General features: G+C 44.5%; 1 protein-coding gene across 9 annotated transcripts in view; it reads right to left on the reverse strand.

Annotated features, from left to right (window-relative positions):
* Positions 1 to 8,171: 8,171 nt before the first annotated feature.
* The window catches only part of CLASP1 (cytoplasmic linker associated protein 1), a 272,797-nt gene continuing 263,619 nt past the window's right edge, over positions 8,172 to 17,349 (reverse strand). For all 9 annotated transcript variants that reach the window (XM_069574461.1, XM_069574455.1, XM_069574459.1 and 6 more), the window contains one exon: positions 8,172 to 11,106. In XM_069574461.1, the coding sequence (XP_069430562.1) occupies positions 11,020 to 11,106 (87 nt within the window). In that variant the 3' untranslated portion in view covers positions 8,172 to 11,019. The remainder of the gene's footprint in view (positions 11,107 to 17,349) is intronic.

Genomic DNA, 17,349 nt, shown 5'->3' on the forward strand with positions numbered 1-17,349 from the left:
TTGTTGTGATGAGACTAAGAATCAAGGAACATACACTCTTGTGACAATTCTAAATAGGAAAAGGAGTACGTCAAGGCTGTATATTGTCACGCTGCTTATTTAACTTCTCTGCAGAGTACATCATGAGAACTGCTGGACTGGAAGAAACACGAGCTGGAATCAAGATTGCTGGGAGAAATATCAATAACCTCAGATATGCAGATGACACCACCCTTATGGCAGAAAGTGAAGAGGAACTAAAAAGCCTCTTGATGGAAGTGAAGGAGAGTGAAAAAGTTGGCTTAAAGCTCAACATTCAGAAAACGAAGATCATGGCATCTGATCCCATCACTTCATGGGAAATAGATGGGGAAACAGGGGAAACAGTGTCAGACTTTATTTTTCCTGAGGTCATGTATGGATGTGAGAGTTGGACTGTGAAGAAGGCTGATCACCGAAGAATTGATTCTTTTGAACTGGTGTTGAAGACTCTTGAGAGTCCCTTGGACTGCAAGGAGATCCAACCAGTCCATTCTGAAGGAGATTAGCCCTGGGATTTCTTTGGAAGGAATGATGCTAAAGCTGAAGCTCCAGTACTTTGGCCACCTCATGCGAAGAGTTGACTCATTGGAAAAGACTATGATGCTGGGAGGGATTGGGGGCAGGAGAAGAAGGGGACGACCGAGGATGAGATGGCTGGATGGCATCACTGACTCAATGGACATGAGTCTGAGTGAATTCCGGAAGATGGTTATGAACAGGGAGGCCTGCCCTGCTGCGATTCATGGGGTCTTGAAGAGTTGGACACGACTGAGCGACTGAACTGAACTGAACTGAACTGATGTGTATTCGTACACATTTAACTTAGAGAATTTAGAAATGCTAGATCAAAACTGGTCATTTCAGAACTGCAGATGATTGACTAAAAACTGCAAAACTTGTCAATTTGTCAATTAATCTGTTTTGTCTATTTCTCATGGAATTCATCTCCTTAAATGTTAGGAGGTTACGTTTTTTAAGGAACTTTCACACTGTGCTCGCCCCATGACTGCCCCAGTTTACATTCTCTCCAGCCGTGTAGGAGGTTCCCTGATCTCCAAGCCTCTTCAGTGTTTATGATATTATTAGTGGGCTCTTTGTTAACTGTTATTCTGACTGGCATGAGGTGATGCATCATTGTAGCTTTGTTTTGCATTTCTTATTGTTTAGCGCTGGTGAGCATCTTTCATTTGCCTCTTGCCCATCTAAAAGAGCAAGTTGCCCCACCCAGGCTCAGCAGTTGTGGCACACAGGCTTAGTTGCCCCAAAGCATGTGGAGTATTCCTGGACCAGGGATCAAACCCATGTCCCCAGCACTGTCAGATGAATTCTCCACCACTGGGCGACCCGTCTGTTTAGCTTCATTTCCCTTTGAGATGCATATATATTTTGTATTGCAATATAATTGCTTTACAAAAAAAGAAAAAAACAACAACAATAGGAGATATAACTGGGTGGGAGAGGAGTGAGCGAGGAGGAACAGGTGGCCACACGGACAAAACTTCCGTAGTATTTAGGGGCCCAAGGGGCTGTGAGAAACTGGTGCTAAGAAGATCTTGCATGCTCATCCCTTCCCATTGTTCTGTGCAGAGAGGGTGTCCTCTAAAGGGTGGTAAGCTGTATCCAGAGCCTCTGCTCAGACACAGGACTGTTACGACCACAGATGGCCCTGTGTGGCACAGAATTCCTTGAAGGATGCTCTCCAGATGTATTCTCAGAGATCTGCAAATTACCTACAAGAGTTTAAAACTGGGGATTTTCTATCTCTATGCTAATCCAAAGGATTAATAGACTCATCAAATCATCAAATAACTCATCAACTTAGCATGCTCACATATCTTTTTGTTTTTAAATTATGAAATATTTAATACTATGAGAGAAAACATATTACATAAAGGTTGTTTACAAGCTATAAAAATTAGCCTCCACAAGAATATATAATGGAGAAAAGACACTCTCTTTAAAAAATGGTGCTGGGAAAACTGGTCAACCACTTGTAAAAGAATGAAACTAGAACACTTTCTAACACCATACACAAAAATAAACTCAAAATGGATTAAATATCTAAATGTAAGACTAGAAACTGTAAAACTCCTAGAGGAAAACATAGGCAAAACACTTTCTGACATAAATCACAGCAGGATCTTCTATGACCCACCTCCCAGAGTAATGGAAATAAAAGCCAAAATAAACAAATGGGACCTAATTAAACTTAAAAGCTTTTGCACAACGAAGGAAACTATAAAAAGGTGAAAAGACAGCCTTCATAATGGGAGAAAATAATAGCAAACAAAGCAACTGACAGAGAATTAATCTCAAAAATATACAAGCAGCTCTTGCAGCTCAATTCCAGAAAAATAAACGACCCAATGAAATAATGGGCCAAAGAACTAAACAGACATTTCTCCAAAGAAGACATACAGATGGCTAACAAACACATGAAAAGATGCTCAACATCACTCATTATCAGAGAAATGCAAATCAAAACCGCAATGAGGTACCATCTCACACTGATCAGAATGGCTGCTGTCCAAAAGTCTACAAACAGTAAATGCTGGAGAGGGTGTGGAGAAAAGGGAACCCTCTTACACTGTTGGTGGGAATGCAAACTAGTACAGCCACTATGGACAATAGTGTGGAGATTCCTTAAAAAACTGGAAATAGAACTGCCATATGACCCAGCAGTCCCACTGCTGGGCATACACACCGGGGAAACCAGAATTGAAAGCGCACTTGTACCCCAATGTTCATCACAGCACTGTTTATAATAGCCAGGACATGGAGGCAACCTAGATGCCCATCAGCAGATGAATGGATAAGAAAGCTGTGGTACATATACACAATGGAGTATTACTCAGCTATTAAAAAGAATGCATTTGCATCAGTTCTAATGAGGTGGATGAAATTGGAGCCTATTATATAGAGTGAAGTAAGTCGGAAAGAAAAACACCAATACAGCATATTAACGCATATATATGGAATTTAGAAAGATGGTAACGATAACCCTGTATGCGAGACAGCAAAAGAGACACAGATGTAAATAACAGACTTTTGGACTCTGTGGGAGAAGGTGAGTGTGGGATGATTTGAGAGAATAGAATTGAAACATATATATTATCATCGGTGACATAGATCTCCAGTCCAGGTTAGATGCATGAGACAGGGTGCTCAGGGCTGGTGCACTGGGATGACTCTGAGGGATGGGATGGGGAGGGAGGTGGGAGGGGAACACATGTATACCTGTGGCTGATTCATGTCAATGTATGGAAAAAAACACTATAATATTATAAAGTAATTAGCCTCCAATTATATTAAATTAATTAATTTAATTAAAAAAGTGAACCAGTAAAAAAAAATTTAGCCTCCAATTATAATAAATAAATTGATTAAAAATAAATAAATAAAACACTTGTGAATCCATCATCCAAATTATGATCCAAAACATCATCACCATGAGGCTCCTTGTCCTGTTCCCCTGTGTTCAAGCAAAGTTCAAAACAGAGATGAAACTGGAAAGTGCCCTGGACAGACAGAACCTTGCAAGCCTAGCGCACCTAGCTTATTTCATAAACATAAGTGAAACGATGTTTTCCTGTTTCTTATAAATGCCTTTGACAGTCATAAAAGAAACTTAAGTCATCTTCCTAAAACAGTATAAGATAATCACTTTTAACCAATTCCTGCCATCGGAAAAGTCCTGCTGTAATAACTGTTTGACATAAAAGGTTAAACAACTTTCCCATTTTCACTTTATAAACCATCCTGTGACACAAGCATTATCAGTTTGGGCTTTGAAATCTCCCAGTTTGCGAAATGCTCTTTTTTGCACTATAAACTCCAACTAGGATTTTATTGATCTGGTTTCTATGGTTACTGTTCAGGATTTTTGACGCCTACCTCCACAATCACACAACACTCTTGGAATCTTGTTTCATATCTACATGCTTTGTGGGGTTTTGTCACAGCCTATGTGTCTCTAAAATATACTTGGTTAGTTTGGGTTATTTTCACCTTTAAAAAATAAGACTACACATTGTTCTGTGATGCTTTTACTTCCCCTCAAACTGATTTTCCTAAGAGTTATCATGCTGATAAACCCACCAGCAGTTCACTTGTGTTCACTTCTGTGTCAGATTCCATGATGCAACCGTCTCGCTAATTCTTGCACACCCTGCTCCCGGGCCCATTGGGGCTATGCCCTGCTTGGCCTTTGAGAATCCTGTTACTGAGTCTTCAGGAACACTCACTGGCCTTGTTCAGGGCCTACCCCACAAGTGGGGCTGATAAGTTGTAAGGTATATGAATCTTCAATCTTAACAGAGAATGCCAAACTGTTTTCCACGTTGGCCATGCTGCCCCATGATGTTAGGGCTGATAGAAGCTGAGAGATGCCCTTGAGATTAAATCAGCCCTCTGTCTCTGCAGGTTTCACATCCCGGGACACAGAGGGCCAACTACACAGAAATGGGGAAGACAGCATGGGAACCCATGCCAGCTTTAAGGTCAAGCTCTCTCCCCTACTTAATTGGTCTAAGTGATCACTGAATACAAAGTAATGGCTGATAAAAAACAAGGTCCTACTGTAGAGCACAGGGAACTATATTCCAAAATCCTGTGATAAACTAATGGAAAAGAGTATGAAAAAGAATATATATATATATATATATATATATATATATATGGGAATAACTTTGCTGTACAGCAAAAGTTAGCACAACATTGTAAATCAACTGTACTTCAATTAAAAAATAATGACTTTGCAATCCAGGCAGTGTCCAGGGCACCTTTCTGAGTGATTTAGGAATATTCTGTGAGAAAGGTACTGCTGCCATTAGCACTCTGTCCATTCAGAGGAAGAAGTAGGGGCAGGAAGAGGTTAGAAACCATGCCTGAGGTCAAATGAGCACCGGGAATTGAACCCAGATGGCACAGCAGTGGTGACTGCATCCTTCGGTACCAAGGATACAGGCAAGCTAGCCATTCATGCATTCACTCAGCACCCACTGCGAGCCAGGTGCATGAGCCAAGTGTTAGGACTACAGAGGGACACGAGACAGGCCTGGTTCTTGCCCACAGATCTAGGAAAATCAGACAAAAAATCTGCACATATAAAGTGTGATGAGGAGGGGAAAATAAAAGGCCTAATTTATATACTTCTCTAAAGTAATGAGCTGGCATTTAAGCCAAGATCTAAAATGTCCATAAAGTTAGCCAGAGGAAGTCCACGTATTGGGGTGTGTATGTGTGCGTATGTGGGCGCACAAATGGGGCAAGGAAAGGGATCAGAGAAAGGGAGAAGAAACGCAAAGGCCCCGAGGCAGGAAAGTTATTGGGGTGCAGTGACCCAGAATGGGGTGAAAGAGGAAGGTGAGAGCTAAGAGTTGAGAGTCCAAGAACTTTATGCTAATCTTCATGTGCCCCCCCCCCACTGGACCCCTCTCAATTCCCTGCCACTAGGATTCTAGAGGAGAAGCTAAGGTCATCCTAATCTGGAGTCATTCAGCCAAAGTCACAGACCCTGAAACAGAGTTGGATTCACAACCCAGACATCCTGCGCCCAGGTGAGCCTTCTCCTCCTTGTGAGGCCTGGGAGCTGGACCCCAGGGGGATTCCAGAAATGTTTACCATGAGTGCAATGTCAAACAGCTCAGCAGACCTCTGACCAGGGACCATTCCTCACTAACATGAGAGGTGTATGGAAATAGAAGCTTTACGAAGGGACAGAGACTCTAGTTCAGGCCAGAGGGGATGTCCTGGGTTTGAATCTCAGCTTTGCCTCTTGTGGGCTTCCCTGGTGGCTCAGAAGGTAAAGAATCTGCCTGCAATGTGGGAGACTTGGGTTCGATCCCTGGGTCGGGAGGATCCCCTGGAGAAGAAAAAGGCAAGGCACTCCAGTATTCTTGCCTGGAGAATGTCAAACAGAAGAGCCTGGCGGGCTACAGGCCATGGGATCACACGGAGTCAGACACAACTGAGTGCTAACATTTTCACTTTACTTTGTTAGCTCTGTGACCTTAGGTAAGTTACTCAACCTCTCTGTGCCTCTACTTCCCATCTGCAAAACGGGAGTAATCGTGGGACCGACCTCTCAAGTTTGTTATGAGGCTTCACGCAGTAAATCAGCAAAGGCTTCCAAGTTTTCTAGGCAAAGCAGCCACTGGGGCCTGAACGTTGCTGGGGGAGGTGATGCTGTCAGGGCCCAGGTCTACAGCCCTTCCTGCCCCACCCCTCACCCCTTGTGGGACACCCAGGGGAGTAGGGGGATCCCAGAGCTGCTGGGAGTCTGCTCAGGAACTCAGCCCCTGTAGAGGGGCCCCAGTGTCCCATGGAATCCACCTCCGGGGCCTCAGTACTGGCAGCAGGCCCGGTGTCTGCAGAGGGCACTGGTGTGGAAGCATTTTAATGTTTTTTAAATACATAATCTGGGATTAGATGCCGATTCACATGACCTTTGTCCGTTCTTGCCTGGAGCCACTGCAGTAGGAGTTAATAAATACTGGAGGAAATGGGAAGGCAGGCAGGGTCCAGGCTTAGGCTGGGTGGGAGGGAAGCTTTATGCCCCAGGGGGTCATACGTCCCCTCGAGACACTCCTGGTTTCCCTCTGCTCACAGCAGACAGAGGTCCTGGTCTAGATGCTCAGCTGGATACATCAGGGATGGTATGGCTGATGTTCCCGAAGTCCGGCGCTGTTTCCTGCAACAGCCTGTCTCAAAGAGTGTCCCAAATCTGGGAACCAAACCACTTGCCTTGTTTTCAGAAAAATGTTCCACGATGATTCTCCAACTGTGCTTGCAGTCCGTCAGCATCAGCACCACCCAGGAACTAGTGACAAACGCCCAGGCCCCAGGCGCTACAGAATCAACACCCGGGTGGGAATCTGCCTTCTGCTTAGCAGCTCCCCAGGAGACTCTGAGATGCCCACAGGGAGGTCAGAGATGTATGAAGGGTGAGGAGGCAGGATGAGGCAGGAGCCTGCAGTCAGGCCCCCACTCCCCTCATCTCCACCTGACTGGCACTGTGCCCGAGTCTCAGCTTGCCTACCTGGAGCGGGGACATGACAGTAAGTCCCTCACCTGCATCTCATGACTGGTCTAAGAACCAGTAAGATGCTACAGATGAGAACACTTCAGAAGTCTAAGTGCCTCGTCCGTGACGTTAATTAACGCTGCCTGCCAGCGGCTGCTCCACTTCCCCACCCCCTCCACTCATGACCTGGGAAAGGCAAGAGCAGCGTTCTGTAAATCACACGTTTTCCCCGTGGAACCTCTGGACAGCCTCAGGGGGTCCTGAAACCTACACTTGAGAGCAGAACTGTGAGAGTGGAAAGGGGGCATTCCTCTGCAGAGAAGGGTGTTCAGATCCCAAGTCAAGCCCCGCTGATTACGGCGGGCATCTGTGCCCACCCCCCCAGCCATGGCTGAGCAGCCTTGGCGTAAGAGGGGCTGCAGGGGTTAGAAACCCACATGCACAGATGGCACATCTGCTCCTGAGTAACAGGTGCTGGGCACACCAGGCCCCAGGGGTGGGGAGGGAGTGTTGGGGGGGACCTCAGCTTCCTTTGTGTCCCTCTGGCCACAGCAAAGGGCTGGGCTGCAGCTTTACTTACGTCACTCACGGGCCCTCCCAGCACATCCATGAGGTCTGACTCAGGTTTATCCACGAGAACAGTGGCCCGAGGGGGTGAGGGAGAGAGCAGAAATTTGAACCCAGCTCTTGATTTTTATACCAATTGTGAGCTCACGTCCAGTGGGCAGGAGGAGGTGGGCCACAGGGGAGAAGGGGCTCACAGTCACCAGGCAGGGAAACTGAGATACATCACAGAACTGAAGACTCAAAATTGTTCTTAAATCAAAGTGAGATGCCAAAGAGGTGGGGCCAGCACCCTTTGGTCGTGCACCTGTTCCTCCACAGGCCTGCAGCTGACAGGGCTCCCCCAAACTCTTCCCCGCGAGTTCTATCTGCCTCTGGCCTGTTCTCGGCCCCTGGCCCCTAGGGCATGGGTGTGCCCCTGCATTCCCATCTATTGACCTCATGAGATCCCCAACATAGCCCCTCAGTCCTTCCGAAATGTGGCCTTGTCCTGATGTCCCAGAGATGGGATATGCTACCTACAGGGCATGGCAACAAAAAAGACAACTCGGACGTCAGAAACTGAATTAAGTCTCATTTATTCTAGGGCAAACTCAAAAGGGTTTTTGTGTTTCCTTTTTTAGCAAATCCTAGCACATTATTAACAAAAAAAGAAAATCTGTACATTTGCCATGATACACTTGAAAGTGAAACAAATAAGATATAAATACAGATATGGATGTAACATGAAAAAGCCCCCAAAAAAACCAAAACCAAAAAACAAAAACCCAACCTGGGGATGTGGGGGACCATGCGTGTGAACAGTGCCAACAAAACTATTTTGGTGGTGGATATTTTTCAGAGCGTTGTTCTCATTTTCAAATTATCATCGTTAGCAAAGTCCTGGTGAGGTTCTACAAAGTTCTTATTTGCTCTTCTTTAATGTGTAATATTATGCTTGATAAATAAAGGGCGGCGGGGAAAGAAAAAGATTTAGGAGACAAATCAGGCGCAGCTGCATTGCCTGCATGACTGAGAAGCTAGTGGGGCTGTGGCAGGCGCCTGCGGCTACAGTGCCCCAGGAAGGCCGTGTGCCTCCCGCGGGCCACAGTGGGAGGGGAAGCAGGAGCCAGGCGACCTGGCCCCAGTGGGCTTCTCGTAGCCCTGGACAGTCAGGCGAATGGGGAGGCAGACTCGAGTTTTGGGCGCTTTGCTCGCTTGTGTTCTGTTGTTTCATCCAGACAGGAGGCCTGCAGGGAGGCGGCGGCCAGGCAGGGCAGTTGCAGCTGTCGGTTGGAGGGGGTGGCCCCCTGAGGTTGTGGCTGCATGCGAGTCTCCTCCCAGGAGGCCCAGAGACCTGGGGGTGGCGGCTCCCTCTGCGTTGGGAGACCAAGGTTGGGCAAGTGACATTCAAGGCGAGCCCTTTGTGAGTGCCAGGAGGACACGCGGCCATGCTCAACGTCCTTCCTGACTTCAGGGTAGGGGGCCGCAGCAACCTGGGTGTCCACGAGCTGAAGGAGAAAGGCCTTTCTACACACACTAGGCAGGAAAAAACACAGTTTCTGCCCCAGAAGTCATCAGACACTTGGACTTGTTTGTAGGGGGTAAGAAAAAAACCCCCAAAAGCGACATATGAACAAACGGTATTTATCAATGGAAGTAAGGCCTGGTCCTGCTATGTTTTGAGCCAAGAGTCAACGATGTTTGATCACTTAAAACACACCCCTGAAGTTCTCTCAACAGCAGCAGCAGGGCACCTCCTACACGTGCAGGATACCCCCTACACACACCCACACACACACCCACACACACACACATGCAGTGAAGGCACCCCAGCCTCACTGCTCCTGGACCTCCATTTTCGGTGCCTATTTCCAAATAAAGTATCTAAAATAAATTCTGAATGAAAACAAGTTATGTTCTGTTACAGTGTCTTTCACGACTTCCAACGTCAAGCTAGAGCTCAGAGGTGGGAACCATACAACCTGGCAGTTGCCAAGATTCTGCACCTGAGCAGCAAACACCTCATTAAAAATTAACATCAGAACAGGCATGGGAAAAAGAACTGAACGAATTTCCATAAGGAAATATGGAAAAACCAGTTTAGTTTAGAGAGTCTAAAATGTTTCCATGATTGCAAAAAGAATTTCCATTTGGTTTGAAGAATTTTACTTGAAACTTAAGTTACACACACTTGAGATCTGTAGTCACCTTTACTGAAGCAATGTAACCCTCAAGAAAACATTTTAAAGGGTAAGTTTCTCACTGAAGGAAAAACAGACTCTAAACTGGTTCAAATCCTGTTTCTCTGCAATTCGCTGCACATCGTAATTACTTTTCCTTAAGCCATGATTATTTCAACAGGTGATCGAGGAAGTACTTCAGTTCACAAAATTTAAAAATGATCCTGATAACCTGGTTTCTTTAGATTTTTCTTTGATCTCAATCCCAAATTAAACAAAGAAATCAAAACTGAGATGGCAGAGTTGCCAAGTATCTGACTGAAAGAACACTGTGGAATCGTGTAGCTCGGGGAAAAGAGACACTAGACCCGAGCCTCCAGGGGCAGTGCTCTTCCGTAGTGCTTCCCAGGATCTCCGCAGTAAACCCAGCAGCCCCTCTTGGGTTTTCAATGCTGTGTGAAGTCCCACTTCAAGCACACACTAACTGAGGCTATCGTTTACCTTGATTTCTGTGTTTGGATCACAACTGTCACAGATCTCTGCCCTGGCAGCTCTGGGGAAGGGGTGGCATCAGTGGGGCTGTTTGGAGGAGCCGGGAGCCCATCCTGGAAGGAGGCAGTGAAGGGTGCCAGCCCCCAGGCTGCAGAGTGTAAGCAAAATATGACATGTTCATTAAAAGGCCATCTTTGGGCTTTTTTCGCATTTCTTGCCAAGACTTGACTCATATTCTTGCTGCTGCTGCTGTCTCAAAATGCAGCCTAAAACATATAAAACCCTTTCGTGGTTGTCAGTTGTGAAGGGCGTGGGCTCGGCCCCCACACAGGCCAGATCCAGAGGCAAGGGAGCCAGAATGAAAGAAACACAACTCAATACAGCCTCCTCAAACCTCCTGGTTATTAACTGAAGAGAACATGCTACTTTCTACCATGTATCAGCTAGAGAGCTCTGACTTTTAAGAACTGCACCCCACACACACGGTTTTACAACCTCAGCAGGCTGGACAAGACGGTTTGAGTATGGCTCTTTTCTTATTCCTTCTGTTCTGCAGGAAGATGAAATACAGGCCTTGCTTCCCTTACATTCAATACCAGTATGATTCTACACAAAACCTGGAAGGGATCAAAATACTGATTGTAATAAATATCTGCGGGCCTCCGGTCCTGACTGGGCAGCCGATGGGGGGTGGAAGGGAGGTCTCTGAGGCACCACCGATTGCTTCCAGGGCTACACAGAGATTCTGGCGTTGCATTAGCTGTGGGTGGAGACATCAGAGGAGGAGCTGCTGTTGCTGTTCGTGGTCTGTGCCCTCTTTATGTATAAGTTGAGCAGCTTCATCTGCAAAGAAAAAATACAAATGGATGAGAAGGAAGAAAATCAGAAAGTAAGCAAGAAAGCCCAGGTGACCATAAGAAAACAGCACGTCCCTTAGTGGAGAAAGTCACTGCACAGACATTCCCTAAGTGCCTACCACTCGCCCAAACCACCTGCCTGGGGCCAGTGGGCGATCAGGAGGTCAGATTAGAGGAGGGGGCATGAGAGGTTATCAGGAAAAGAGGGCCACCTGCTACCACGAGGTGGGCCTCAGGGCTGCCTGCAAAAAGGCTCTCCAGAGGCAGACCCACACACTCGGGGGCAAGGCAGCCGGTGCAGCTCCACCCAAGCCAGCAGGAGGAGAGGGTGCAATGCCTACTCTATTGGGATAAAGAAACTAAGCCAAGGCCAGAGGTCAGGTTTTCTATCCTCACACCTTTGTAGAAGTTGCTCCTTCCCCATCACACACCTCATCTGCACCCACTGCTGTCCATGGGCACAACACCTGCTGATTCATACAGCATCTGAGGCCCACCTTCAGGCTGCCCCCATCTGCATCCTTGGTCCTTCTGCTCCTGGGACCCCACTCTGCCCACTGTGGCTCAGCACATGCCGCCTTATGCTGGGGGCAGCAGTGGGCTGCATCTTTCCAACAAGACTCAGTCTCCCAGAGGTCAGATGCTGGGTCACTATACAATATACCTTTGTTGGGCACAGTGCTTCCCCACAACAGGCCTTCCACATCTCACATCTCATTTGGTTCTAACTTAAGCCCCTTGGACCCTCAAAACACCTAAAGCAGCATGTAACGTACATAGTAAAGTGAAACTCACTCAGTCATGTCTGACTCTTTGTGACCCCATGGACTGTATAACAGTCCATGGAATTCTCCAGGCCAGAATACTGGAGTGGAAAGCCTTTCCCTTCTCCAGGGGATCTTCCCAACCCAGGTCTCTTACATTGCAGGTGGACTTTTTAGCAGCTGAGCCACAAGGGAAGCCCAAGAATACTGGAGTGGGTAGCCTATCTCTTCTCCAGCAGATCTTCCCGACCCAGGAATCGAACCAGGATCTCCTGCATTGTAGGCGGATTCTTTACCAACTGAGCTATCAGGGAAAGGTCTTAGAATGTTTGTTGAATGCCAATAACCTGATGTCTGTAGTGTGCCTGACCGTATTAAGAATGCCAGCAACCAGCAGTGCTCCTCACGAGGCACAGTCTCCCTGAGCCCCAGCAAGGCACGTGGTCAGACAGACATGGAGCCCAGAATGCACAGCTGGTCTGAGAGCTCTGCCCTGAGCGTCCTGGAGTTCTCTGGCTTCATGCAACAGCCCATCTTGGGTCTCTCCATGTCAGGACTTAGCTCTTTTCATCTGCAGGGAGCGTGCCATGAATTCACATGACATATCCCAGCTTGTCTTTCATTCCACACCTTTCAAAATCTTAGACCTTTTAACATAATAGTCAGTGTGCTGATCAAGATGCTTTCACTTTACACAGGTTCGTAATGCTCTAAGGCTCAGGAGGATATGACCAGGGCCAGCCAGCTTCAAGAGAAACCCTGGTATATTCAACAAAATACTGCCCCAAGGCTCAGCAGATCCAGCCGAGTTCTAGAACCAACTCCAACACTAGTTCTGTGACCTCAGGTAAACATTTCCTGAGCCTTGACCCAGCAACCAGAACCTGTCTCACGGTGTCCACTGGTCGCTCCTGGACCTCTGTAAAGTCTCCCCAGTGCCAGTCCTGATCCTCAGCTCTATTTGATGCTACTTCAGGGGAGAACAAGGTTTGGTGTTTCCCATATGCTGAAGGCAGCAGGTTCCTAATACATACTTACTGAATCAAATATTTTTTAAAGAAGAAAAAAGTGATCTAGAAAACAGGATAGTTATATTCCTATGAAGGACAGGTTAAAATGAACTTCTGAACATTGTTAATAGTTATTTGCAACTCAGAACCCCTTGTAAGCCCTGAGTTTACAAGCTTTAATCATATTTGAACCTCAAACCAATCCTCTGAGGTAGGCAGAACAGGTTCTCCTATTTTACAAATGAAATGGCTAGGATTCAGAGAGCTTGCCCAATGAGTTGGTATAAATTCAAATTATAGGATTATAACTTTAGGATGTCAAATGTAACCCACAAAGAAAACAGGTATAGAATATATACAAAGGGAAATGAGAAAAGAATTAAAACGTCTCAGTATAAAAAGCAAACGAACACAAAAGAAAATGGTAATACAGAAAATGAGGGGCAAAAAAGCTATTATGCATACAGAAAACAAATACCAAAATGACAGAAATCTCTTCCTTATCAGTAAATACTTTAAATGTGAATGAGTTAAATTTTCCAATCAAAAGACAGAGATCAGCAACATGGGTTTTTAAAAAAAAGCATGATTCAACTATATTTTGTCTATTAGAGACTCACTTTAGATCCAAAGACACAAATAGTTCAAAGTGAAGAATAGAAAAGGATATTCCATGCAAACAGTAACCAAGAGAACAGGTAGCTATACTAATATTAGGCAAAATACAGCTTAAATCAAAAAAGGTGATAAGAAACAGAAGGATTAATAAAAGATCCACAAAGCAGGAAATTACAATATTTATAATTATACATCTAAGAATATGCCATCAAAACAGAGAAGCAAAAACTGACAGCACTGAAGGGAGAAACAGTTTTATAATAATAGTTGGGAGGCTTTAATATTCCAATATAGAGGGTTTGAACAACACAATAAATCAACTAAATATAAAAGAAATATGCAAAACACTAAGCCTAAGATGAGACCTTCCCAAGATAGACTATATGTTAGGCCACAAATTGAATCTCAATAAATTAAAAAAGAGATGTCAAAAGAACCTTTTCTGACCATAATAGATGAAGTTAGATTAGTAGCAGAAAGAAAACTGAAAAATCCACAAGTTTGTGGAAACTGAACAACACGTGTTATTCCAACAACCAATGGGTTAAAGGATAAATCACAAAGGAAATTAGAAAATATCTTGAGACAGATGAAAATGAAAACACAAAAGGGATGAAAATACAAACACATGGGAGGCAGCAAAACCAGTGCAGTGAGGGAAACTCACAGCTGTAGGAGCTATATGGCTTATATTTAAAAAAGGAAGAAAGATACGCATCCACAACCTAACAACATATCTTAAGGGGCTAGAAAAAGAATAAATTGAACTTCAAGCTTGCAGAAGGGAGAACAGTAATAAAGATTAGATAAATGAAACAAAAAATAGAGATAACAAAACCAAAACCTGGTTCTTTGAAAAAAAAGTCAACAAAATTGACAAACCTTTAACTAATGAAAAGAGAGAGAAGACTCAAATTATTGGTCAGAAACAAATGTGGGGACATTCTGACTGATTCTACATAAATCAAAGATATGATAAAAATGCTATGAGTAACTGTACAAGAACAAAGTAGATAATCAAGATGAAATGGACAAATTCCTAGAAACACAAAACCTACCAAGGCTGAATCATGAAGAAAGAGAAAGCATGAATAGACCTGCAACTAGTAGAGACTGAATCAGTAACTGAAAATCTGAGAAAGAAAAGGCCCAGACCAGATGGCTTCACTGGTGAATTCTACCAACGTTTAAAGAACTAACACAATCCTCAAGTTTTTCTAGAAAATTTAGAGGAAAAAACACTTCTGAATTCATGCTATGAAGTCAGCACTGTCCTGAGAGCAAAGTCAGATAAAGATAAGAAAATTATAGATCAATATTCCAACAGTGACCCAACATACAAAAATTAATAAATATACCACATTAACAGAACGAAAGGGGGAAAAAATCAAAGGATCATTTCAATTGACACAGAAAAAGTATTTGGCAAAATTCCACACAAAATACCACACAAACCAGGAACAGAAGGAAAGTACAGGCGCATTTTGTTTTGCTGTGCTTCACTTTACTGTACTTTGAAGACAGTCCTCCCCCCACCCCCCAAATTGAAGGTCTGTGAACACTGCATCATGCAAGTTCCTGAGTGCCACTTTCCAACAGCATTGGCTGCCTACATGTCACTGTTCCATTTTGGTAATTCCTACAACTATTTCAGACTTCTTCATCATTATTATTCCCTTTATGGTGATCTATAATCAGTGTTCTTCGATATTACGACTGCAGTTGTTTGGGGTGCCAAGAACCATGTTCATATGAAGACAGCAAACTTCATCCACAGATGTGTATGCTCTGACTGCTGCACCATCTCCCTGTCTCTCCCCCGTACATGAGCCTTCCTATATTCCCCGAGACACAACAGCATTGAAATTAGGCCAATTAAAAACCCTACCACGGCCTTAAGTGTTTAAGTGAAAGAGGTGCACTTCTCTCGCTAGAAATGATTAAGCTTAGCAAGAAATGCATATTCAAAGTTGAGACAGGCCAAAAGCTAGGCCTCTTGCCTCAAACAGTTAGCCAAGCTGTGAATGCAAAGGGAAAGTTCTCGAAAGAAACTGAAAGTGCTTCCCAGTGAACACACGAATGATAAGAAAGCAAAAGCAAAATAGCCTTCCTGCTGATATGGAGAAAGTGGTCTGGATAGAAGATCAGACAGTCACAACATTCCCTTAAGCCAAAACCTACTACAGATCGAGACCCTCTCCTTCCATTCTAGGAAGGCTGAGCGAGATGGACGAGCTGCTGGAAAAAAGTCTGAACTTGGCCGAAGTTGGTTCAGAGGTTTAAAGAAAGATGCTGTTTCCCTGACATTAAAGTGTGAGGTGAAGCAGCAACTGCTGATGCAGAAGCTGCAGCAAGTTATCCAGAGGATTTAGCTAAGATAATTCATGAAGGTGGCTACATGAAACAACAGATTTTCAACACAGGCAAACAGTCTTATATTGGAAGAAGATGCCATGTAGTACTTTGACAGCCAGAGAGGAGAAGTCAATGCCTGGGTTCAAAACTTCAGAGGCTGACTCTTACTAGGTGCTAATGCAGCTGGTGACTTTAAAATAAAGCCAGTGCTCACTTACCGTTCCGAAAATCCCAGGGTCGTTAGGAATTATGCTCAGTCTACTCCGCCTGTGCTCTATAAGTGGAACGACAAAGCCTGGATGACAGTGCATTTGTTCACAACAAGGATTGACTGAATATTTTAAGCCCAATGTTGAGATCTACAGCTCAGAAAAAACGATTCCTTTCAAAATATTACTGTTCACTGAAAGTGTACCTGGTCACCCAAGAGCTCTGATGAGGATGTGCAAAATTAAGGTTGATTTCACACCTGCTAATAACCAATAACGTTGAAAAAGCTGAAGTTGAACGGTTCTATGAAGACCTACAAGACCTTTTAGAACTAACACCCAAAAAAGATGTCCTTTTCATTATACGGGACTGGAATGCAAAAGTAGGAAGTCAAGAAACACCTGGAGTAACAGGCAAATTTGGCCTTGGAATGCAGAATGAAGCAGGGCAAAGACTAATAGAGTTTTGCCAAGAAAATGCACTGGTCATAGCAAACACCCTCTTCCAACAACACAAGAGAAGACTCTACACATGGACATCATCAGATGGTCAACACCAAAATCATATTGATTCTATTCTTTGCAGCCGAAGATGGAGAAGCTCTATACAGTCAACAAAAACAAGACCAGGAGCTGACTGTGACTCAGCTCATGAACTCCTTATTACCAAATTCAGACTTAAATTGAAGAAACTAGGGAAAATCGCTAGACCATTCAGGTATGACCTAAATCAAATCCCTTATGATTATACAGTGGAAATGAGAAATAGATTTAAGGGCCTAGATCTGATGGATAGGGTGCCTGATGAACTATGGAATGAGGTTCGTGACATTGTACAGGAGACAAGGATCAAGACCAGCCCCATGGAAAAGAAATGCAAAAAAGCAAAATGGCTGTCTGGGGAGGCCTTACAAATAGCTGTGAAAAGAAGAGAGGTGAAAAACAAAGGAGAAAAGGAAAGGTGTAAGCATCTGAATGCAGAGTTTCAAAGAATAACAAGAAGAGATAAGAAAGCCTTCCTCAGCGATCAATGCAAAGAAACAGAGCAAAACAACAGAATGGGAAAGACTAGAGATCTCTTCAAGAGAACTAGAGATACCAAGGGAACATTTCATGCAAAGACGGCCTCGAAAAAGGACAGAAATGGTATGGACCTAACAGAAGCAGAAGATATTAAGAAGAGGTGGCAAGAATACATAGAAGAACTGTACAAAAAATCTTCATGACCCAGATAATCACGATGGTGTGATCACTCACCTAGAGCCAGACATCC

The sequence above is a fragment of the Ovis canadensis genome, chromosome 2, assembly GCF_042477335.2.
Source record: "Ovis canadensis isolate MfBH-ARS-UI-01 breed Bighorn chromosome 2, ARS-UI_OviCan_v2, whole genome shotgun sequence".
In the NCBI taxonomy this organism is placed as follows: Eukaryota; Metazoa; Chordata; class Mammalia; order Artiodactyla; family Bovidae; genus Ovis; species Ovis canadensis.